The following is a 9,561-nucleotide window of genomic DNA, read 5'->3' as shown; positions in this document are numbered from 1 at the left end:
GGGGGGGACCAGTAGCCCCTATCTTTATTTTGGTTGCCCCTGTCTGCCTGACATCTTGTGTCCGGGTTTCTGCTGCCATGAAACCCGGACACAGCATTCAAAACCCGGACCGTCCGGGTGAATCCCGGACAGGTGGCAACCCTAGTTCCTGTAATGTCATAAAGTGTAACATTTTAATGTCTAGCTTTCAATTAAAATCATACTAGCAAGGTGTATCCACAGACACCCCCTCATATCTCACCTTATGGTAGTTTAGAAACATTGAGCAGCTCTATCCTGTTGTCTCCAATCCCGCTGCATGAACCTCAGTGCCTGGTAGAGCTTCCACCGGAGCCTTCACTGAGCTATAGGTAAAAAAAACGGCACTCGCAAGGGGATCCGTCCATCCAGTACTTTATTTGCAAAAAGGTATAACAGCAGCAAACAAACAAATGCTTACATGTTTCAGCCCCCAAACTGGACCTTAGTCATAGTGGTTACGGTAAGCTACGACTAAGGCTACATTTAAAGCAGCATTGGGGGGGATTTTTTACTTTAATGTCACTGACCACTGATTCCAAGTATCTTTTTAAATGTCTGCAAGGGGGCATTTACTTCACTGACCACCAATGCAAGGGGAACCATGACAACCAATGCAGGAGGGTCCTTTTCCAATAATCACCACTGTAATGGGGACATTCCCCCACCAATCACTAGACATGTGCGATTCGTCTCGTTCCGAATCGAAATTCGGACGGAAATTCGTGGATTCGGAGCATCCGAATTTCCGAAATGTACCATGTCCGAATTCATCCGAAAGCATCCGAATCCGAAATTCCGGATCCGAAATTTTGCATTCAGTAAATTCTAAAACGAAATTAGAAATTTACGACAATGACTACAAAAAGGAGGATTTCATAGCATGCGAAGATAAAAAACAAAACATTGCTCCATGTTCCTGTGCGTGCGCCGTCAACGTTTAAACGAATAAAAAAAATAATTAAGTATTTTAATGTCCCTTTAAAGGAGAAGTATGAGGTGAGGGCTTTTCACTCACCTCATAGTTCTAGCCGACCTGTGACAATGACACTGTCGCAGGTCGGCTCAGTAGATCGGGAGGTGAGCGAACACATACCGGCGTTCACTCACCTCTCAATCCTGTCACGGCTCTCTGCATTCCCCCCCTCCCCGCTCTGCCAGCGCTGACTGGCGGAACGGACGGGGGCGGGTACAGCTGGCTCTGCCTCTAGATAGGCAGAGGCAGCTGTCACTCACGCAGCTGGGCGGATCCAGACATAATTGTCAGGATCCACTTCAGCTGCGGCGTCTCAGTATACAATGAGATACAGCTCCCTATATACTGAGCTTAGGGTAACGGGAGGACGCTAGTTTGTGTCCTCCCGTTACCCTAAGGAGAACTATGGGGAAAAACACTGACCCCATAGTTCTCCTTTAATAGTGAAGACTAGAGCGCAGCCACCAGAAATGTCAACTGTGCCAATTCTGCTACGTACGTGCGTACGAACATTCGTCTGTTCGCGCAAAACCCCAAATTTCGGAAAGTCTTCCGAATTCCGAATCCGATCCAAATCCAAAACGAAACACATACAGCACCCGATTTCGGAAATACCAAATAAACGAAATCCGAAACTAAACTAAACAAATTTTTTGCGGCTGCACATCTACCAATCACTAATGTAAGTGGGACCTTCTTCTACTTACAAGTTACCACTAGACACGTTCGGTTCGTTTCGAATCGAAATTCGGACGCATCCGAATTCCGAATTACAGCTAAAACGAATGCAAACGAATCCGAATTCACGAAATCCGTTAGCAGTAGTCCGGTCGAAATTTAGTTTATTGGACGAAATTTTGTTAGCAAAAAAAAAAAGCGTGAGGTTCCCCCCCAATTCATACCAGACCCTTTAGGTCTGGTAGGAATGTTAGGAGGGACCCTCCCCCAAGTTAAAACTAGACCTAAAGGGTCTGGTATGAATTGGGGGGGAACCTCAGGCTTTTTTTTTTTTCATCTTCTGCAGACTGTAAAAAAAAAAAATGTCTAATGTCACTTTGCTGCTAACGAAATTTTGTCCGAATCCATTGCGGACCCGAATCCAAAAAACTAAATATGAAAAATCCGAATCAAAGTGAAACTAAACGAAACAATTTTTTTGCTGGTGCACATGTCTAGTTACCACCAATGTAAGTGGGACCTTCTTTTACTTACAAGTTACCACCAATGTGAAGAGGGCCCTTCTGATACTGACCAAAGGGCCCTTCTCTTGCTGACCATGAATGTATGAGGGCCCTTCTCCATTAACCCCTAATGTATGTAAGCACTTCTTCATTGACCATTAAATGGTATGAGTTTCTTCTCCACTAACCAAAAAACGTATGGGTTCCTGACACTGACTACTAACGTATGGGTGCCTTTCTCCAGCGGCCACCAACAAATGTTTGGAGACCCTTCTCCCTCTGACCCAACTGCATAGGGACACTTCTCCACCTGCCCTGCATGGGCAATCTTTTCTACTTACCAACAATTTTAGGCGTGTCCTCCTCCTCTGGCCACCAACATGTATAGGGGGGTCTATCTCTACTGAGCAGCAATCTGAAGGGATCTTTCTCCACTGACCACCATTGTATGGAGGCACTTCTCCACTGACCACCATTGTATGGAGGCACTTCTCCACTGACCACCATTGTATGGAGGCACTTCTCCACTGACCACCATTGTATGGAGGCACTTCTCCACTGACCACCATTGTATGGAGGCACTTCTCCACTGACCACCATTGTATGGAGGCACTTCTCCACTGACCACCATTGTATGGAGGCACTTCTCCACTGACCACCATTGTATGGAGGCACTTCTCCACTGACCACCATTGTATGGAGGCACTTCTCCACTGACCACCATTGTATGGAGGCACTTCTCCACTGACCACCATTGTATGGAGGCACTTCTCCACTGACCATCAAAGTAGGGGTCTCTTTTCCATTGACCCCCCAATGTACGAGGCCACTACAATTTTTACTCTCTGTGTATCTTTTCGGGGCTGTTATCATTATTCATCAGATCGACTTTCTGAGCCTTCTAATGTACCAGGAGTGATAGATACAAGAATTTTGTCACGGGATCCCTAGGACCTGAGAGCAGTGAAGAAACAAATTAATAATGTCTTTCCCCCCCCCCCAGAAGCGGAGATGTCGGGGCTGAAGCTGTGGACAGTTGGCTGGTTATTCCTTTTGGGGGCCGTGCCCACCAAGCCGGAAAAAGAAGCAAAGCAGCCCAGTGAAGGGAATTCGTTGGTGGAAAATATTCACATGGTCCATGAGATCTCCGACGCCATCAACTATAACGAGCTACGTCTGAAGAAAGGTGAGAGATCTACCACCCTTATCTGATGAGCCAACAGGAGCTCAGAGATACCACACAGAGATGAAATAGTAAAAGGTTGTCACCAGCGCACCAAAAGGATTTATAGCAAAAGTCCTTTAATGACAAATTGACATTCAGTACGAGTGCTTTTTGGGGGTCTCAAAAGTTCCCCTTCATCATGATCAGATTGAGCCTGATGAAGGGGTACTTTTGAGACCCCCAAAAAGCACTCGTACTGAATGTCAATTTGTCATTAAAGGACTTTTGCTATCAGGCCTCACTCACACACAGCGCAAGCAAAATTGTATATTGCGTATATACGCGTCAATGCGTATATATAATCCCAGAATGCATCACTCGTAATGAAATTTTTAATGTGCTGTACGCATCTACGCGCGTATATGCGCAGAAATACGCTGCCCGGACGCATCTCTGTTGCATTCCGTTTTTGCGCATATATACGCTACGCAATTATACGGCTCTATACGCGGCTGTGTGTATGGAGCCTAAATCCTTTTGGTGTGCTGGTGACAACCTTTACTATTTCTACACTGTTCACGGTGCCGTCCGTGGTCGCTACGAGCACCCACCGGCTTTGCAGGTTTAGTATTATTCCGGTAAGGAGTGCAGCTGGTTTCCTACTACGCTACACAGAGATGAGGGTAGTAGCCCGAGGCGGCTAGTTAGATGTCAGCTTTCCACAGCCTGGTGAGGTTCACATCCAATCGTAGCTCCTCCATAGATACAGTACAGTGAGCAAAGTGTTGTCACCACAGGGTGGGATGCGAGTTGCTGGCAGGATCACCGGAGGAAACTAAGGAAAGGAACCAGCACATCGAAGGGCCGATAAGATTCAACATGTGACATTTTGGTGGTTGGGTTTAGAGACGCTTGAAGCTTTCCCTAACCTAAATGACAACAATAAAATATAGGCTACACCCAGGGGCGTAACTAAAAATCAGAGGGCCCCATAGCAACATTTTGTATGGGGCCCCGTGATTGCTAGTTATGCCAGTTGCAGAGCCCACCATAGACTTTCTATAGTGGGCTCTGCAAGGTCTCAGTTGGGCTGCACACCTCTTCCCTGTCAGCGCTGTCCACCTCCGTGGTCGCCAGGCCCCCGCCTTCTCTTCCGTCCCCGGGCTCCGCCTCCTTCTATCGACGGGCCCCGCCTCCTCTTACATCACTGGCCCCGCCTGCTCTTAGATCGCTGGCCAGTGATGTACTGCAAACGCCGGTGTAGCCGGCCTATTCTGCCGCATCTGCTGGCTGTCACTGACACAGCTCCGCCGCGGCTGTGAGGGGGGAACATTCTCCCTCACAGCTGCTGCTGAGCTGTATCGGTGACAGCCAGCACCCCGAGACGCCATAGCGACCCACACTGCATCAAAAGGGATGCCCTGGCCGGGCCCCCCTGTGCCCGGGCCCCATAGCGGCCGCCTGGGTCGCTATGGCGATTGTTACGCCACTGGCTACACCCAAACATTGCAGAATTTGATATATCTCATTGACAGGGCTTGGAAAATTTTAGGGTGTCTCACCAGTCAGTCAAAAATGTCACCAGTCAGCATGACCGGACTATAGACTTGCAATTTATGTAAAACATTTTGGGGGGACAGATAGAGCTTTCTTTTGGAGGTATATAATCCCCACTGGGGGGAGGGGTTGGGGTTATTTTTTACTGTATAATGAAAAAAGTACCGTCAATTTCTAAAAAAAAATTAAAAAGTTTCCCTACGTTCTGTTATAAAACATTTATTCTTACCCGTATTTTTGGTAAAATATAAAAGATCAGGTCATGTCGGGTAAATAGACACCAAACACGTCAAGCCTTAAAATAGCGCGCGCCCGCAAAATTGCAAAAAAACACCTCACTGAAAATTGGCCATAGGCGACTCTTTAACCGCTCATCAGTTTGGTGTTATCGATGATTAATGGCCCTAAAATTATTGCTCTCACTCCGACGTTCGCGGTGGTATGTAACACGCGCGGCACAATGGGGGGGGGGGGTCTTAAAAAAAAATGCTAAGAAGTAGCCTATGTAATAACAAATGGACAGTGACAGGTCCCCTATATGGAGACATCAGGGGTCTCCAAGACCCCCCTAATGTCACCTGGGGACCCCCAGAGAAGCTGATGAAGCACAGATCTGCTTCAGCTTCTGTAGCTGGAGAGTGACACTGAATGCAGGAAGTGATGTAATATACATCACTTCCTGCATTCGGGGACTGAGAGGAGATCGTGTACTGAGCTCCCTTTGATCTCCTGTCACAGAGCAGCCGTGCCGGTCCCGGCCGCAACGGGCACAGCGGATCTCGGGACCAGCAACGGCAGTGACAGGTGTTGCTAGTAACAGCGATGGGGTGTCTCTAGAGACGCCCGAACACTTGAATGTAAAAGCTCCTCGTGGGGCTCGTCACAGAAGAGAGGACGAGTGGATTTTTCAAGCCCTGCTCATTGAACATGGAGATGAATATTTGTAGATACAGTGGTGGGGGAGGGTGGATTTATCAAAACTGGAGCAGACAAAATCTGGAGCAGTTGCCCATGGCAACCAATCAGCTGCTCTCTTTCATTTTCAGAGCTTAACTTAACAAACTGAAGAGAGAAGTTGATTGGTTGCCATGGGCAACTGCTCCAGGATTTTTCTGCTCCACTTTTGATAAATTCCCCCCAATATATCTTTGTGGCCCATTAATTCCTTACATTCGCCCTTCTTCAGTCTTTTTCACCAGGGACTGTGAAGAACTTTATCAACTCGGCCACAGAAAAAGTGGCGTCTACGTGATACGCCCCGAAGGGTCCCCCTATCTGGTGGTCCAGTGCTTGATGTACGACTGCGGCGGGTGGACCGTCATCCAGAGGAACTCCTTCGACACGCCGATCACCTGGAGTGAAACATGGACGGCCTACCAATACGGCTTCGGCAACATCGAGGCGGACCACTATCTCGGCAACAACTACATCCACCGCCTAACCGCCCAGAAGTGGAACAAAGTCCGCTTCCTCCTCGTGGACGCCGAGAACGAGACAAAGCACGCCGACTACGACAGCTTCTACTTGACCGCCGCCGCCGATAAGTACCGCCTGAGGCTAGGAACCTACCAAGGGGATGCCGGTGACTCCATGACGGACATTAAAAAAAACGTGCACGACAACATGAGGTTCTCCACGTTTGACGATGACAACGACCGGCAGCACAATAACAACTGCGCCGACAAAAATGGAGGAGGATGGTGGTATGACTCCTGCTACGACGCTCTACTCAACAAGAAGAATGGGATACATTGGCAGGCGACGTGCAACCACAACTGCCGCCACTCCCTGATCCTCATCAGACCCGTCCATATGTACTGCCACAGGGTGTAGGCTGATGGCTGTGGACCCCCCCAATGGTAATTGATTGTTGGGGGTCTCTTAGATGTAATCCAATCACTGAAATCTCATAGAAGCTTCAGCACCTTGATTTTAAAAGTCACCTTCAATCTTTTTGTTAAATTTGCAGCTTTCAATAAAATAATACCTGGTGATCCCGTCCTGGAGGTCTTTGCTCACCTGCTTCCTGGTGACAACCCTCTGTTCCTGTCTCCCATTTGTTCTGCTGCGTTGCCGCGTGCTCCCCCATTGGAGAGCTTCTCACAATGTGCATTAGAAGCTGCAGCAAGACAGACAGAGAGCGCCTCATTTCCTGGCTGGAGGATGTCCAACATCATCTAGCTTGTTCCTCCCCCTGACCCCTCCCCTTTCAATCATGGAGGCTCAGCATCACATGTTGGCGTTTTCTAAGGTGGTGCAAATACATCCTGCCTAGGAACGCCCACTCCTCCAGATTGACACCCGTCCATCAAGGCCTATTGATATTTGCATAACTCCTCCCAAGAGCCGGCCCACTGCTTGCATCAGTTTTATATTCTGGTCTCTCCTCCTATTGAGGTTTCCCTTCACTGCCTATCAGGACCAGAACACGTTTAGTAGAGTGAGGAAAGGTTGGAACATACGATAATGTTTTCTTTTTCTTCCTGACCTGGTGACAACTACTCTCCCAAGTTCATGTACAGGTGTCACAGGGACAGGAAGTGCGAAATATTCCCTCCAATGGGGCAACAGACAGAAAGGTTTTTTTAAAAAAACAAAAAAACTTTATTGTTTTTTTTTAAACATAACAAGCCATATTCTCCCATCATTTCCATGAAAGCAAGACGTCCCATCCCACAAAATCAGCCTTGTAATACCTCCAATTGGAGGATTCAGGAGGAGGAGACTCACTCTGATCGCATCCACCCAAAATTAGAAATCTCTGCTTTGGACTGACTTGGCCCTTCATTTTTGTTCAGTGTATCTTTCCAGAAATTTGCGAACACCAAATGCAGAACCTCCAGCCAAGAATATCAAGACAGAAATGAATATCCCGTTAAAGATAAAATAACACGAGCCGCTTTTACTGCCATATTCCCCTTCGATCCAGAGACGCCCCTGCAATGCTTCGTTTGTACCACTAGATGTCCTCAGTCTGACATCCAGCATTAGGCCTCAGTCACACCAGACGCAGTGCGTTCCGGCCCGAACGCAGCCGGCTCAGTATGTTGTGTGGCAGGAGGGGGCGTGGCAGTCCATTGAAGTGTATGTCACCGTAGCCACGCCCTCGCGCCGCAATGCGATCGGCCGCACGGGAACGCAAGGCACATTATGCCTGCGGTCTGGTCCGAACAAAATAGTGCTTGCAGCATTTTGTTCGGACCGGACCGCAGGCATAATATGCCATGTATTCCCCTGTGGCCGAAGGGCCGTGGCTAGGGTGCCATTCATTCAATGGACCGCCACGGCCCCCCCTCCTGCCCCACAACATAGTGTGCCGGCCGCAATGAGATGCGGTGCGTTCTGGCCAGAATCGGCCCGGTCTGGTGTGAATGAGGCCTTATTCAACCCGCTTCCTCTGAGATTAGGCCGTCATGGACCCGCCCCCAGCCTGTGACTGGACAGGGAAAGGATAAGCAGCACGCAATGAGTTCAGCTCTCTGATCCTTACTCCTATCTGCATGTTTAATGTTTAGCATTGCGGCACAACTGGTTGGCTCCGTGTCCTGCAGATTGAGGAGCACTGACAGTAAAACAAATGATTTCACTTTTCATTTCTATGAACCAATCAGATCTCACCCACGGAATCCAGAACTTTACCGCTTATTTGTATTACGTGTATAATAAAGACCTTCAGAATCTCTGCGTCTTCCCATCTTCTATGGTCTTATCTTCTATCTATTCATACTAGGTGTACCGACCTGCAATCCAGCGATAGGAAACCTCGGCGCTCCTGCTGTTGTAGAACTACAAGTCCCATGAGGCATTGCAAGATTCCGACTGCCCCCAGGCATAAGCTCCAGAGAAAAATGCACCAAGGATTTATACTTTCACTACAGATGGAGGACCGGAGTTTGCCTAACTCTGTTTTAGACCCTAGACCAGGGGTAGGCCACCTTGGCGCTCCAGCGGTGCTGAAACTACAAATCCCATCATGCTTCTGACTCTGGAAGTCATGCATGTGGCTGGCGATGCCTTATGGGATTTGTAGTTTCGGTACAGCTGGAGAGCTGAGGTTGCCTACCCCCTGTACTAGACACAAAATGAGCTCTTACCCCTTGCGATGCCACTGATAGCCCCCCACTGAAAGGGTCAATAAAAACACTTCTGCTTTAATGAGCATTTAACCATTGCAGTGCGGGGGGGGCCCCACTGTGAGGGTACTTTGTGTCTGGGCCCGCCGCCGCCGCCCCCCCCGAGTGGAGCTTTAACATATATTTGAAGATCGGAGCACATAAACTTTTTTGATGAAGAGACATTTGCTGCATTTCACATTCAAATTTTTACTTCCTGTGCAGCAAATCGTGACAACAAAATACACACGCAGGCCCGGATTTCCCACAAGGCCTCGGGGCGGCAGCGGTGTCCTTGTGGGGAAGTATCGGGCGCCGGGCGGTAAGTTGCCTTCTCTACATTCAGTCCTGCTTTGTACAAGCCGAGCTAAATGTAGAGTGAGGGAAATCGATTGTTCGTTTACATGTAAAAAGTCTGCACCCGGCCGGTCCGTCCTCCCCTCCCCTCCCCTCCCCCCTGCACTTACCTCTCTCCTCTGGTTCCGTCCTCCGCCGTCGAGTCTCTCCTCACTGGAGAGGGTTAAAAGTAACCCTGGCGCTCCGTGTACACAG

The 9,561-nt window shown here is 48.7% G+C and overlaps 1 protein-coding gene across 1 annotated transcript; it reads left to right on the top strand.

Annotated features, from left to right (window-relative positions):
* The first annotated feature begins 3,293 nt into the window (after window positions 1–3,293).
* On the top strand, window positions 3,294–6,775 carry LOC108797147 (fibrinogen-like protein 1-like protein). The gene is made up of 2 exons (XM_018568719.1): window positions 3,294–3,361; window positions 6,084–6,775. Exons 1-2 carry the CDS (start codon window positions 3,307–3,309, stop codon window positions 6,728–6,730), a joined length of 702 nt encoding a protein of 233 aa, XP_018424221.1. The 5' UTR covers window positions 3,294–3,306; the 3' UTR covers window positions 6,731–6,775.
* The last annotated feature ends 2,786 nt before the right edge of the window (window positions 6,776–9,561 follow it).

Source organism: Nanorana parkeri, unplaced genomic scaffold (genome assembly GCF_000935625.1).
Source record: "Nanorana parkeri isolate BGI_ZX_2015 unplaced genomic scaffold, ASM93562v1 scaffold1233, whole genome shotgun sequence".
In the NCBI taxonomy this organism is placed as follows: Eukaryota; Metazoa; Chordata; class Amphibia; order Anura; family Dicroglossidae; genus Nanorana; species Nanorana parkeri.
This window is presented reverse-complemented; position numbering and strand designations above follow the sequence as displayed.

What these genes read in the sequence shown, in the direction of transcription:
- LOC108797147 (XM_018568719.1), top strand. Translation starts at nt 3,307, where the DNA reads ATGGTCCATGAGATCTCCGACGCCATCAACTATAACGAGCTACGTCTG. An exon ending in CGAGCTACGTCTGAAGAAAG is followed by an intron (nt 3,362 to 6,083) that starts GTGAGAGATCTA and finishes GCCCTTCTTCAG; the next exon opens with TCTTTTTCACCAGGGACTGT.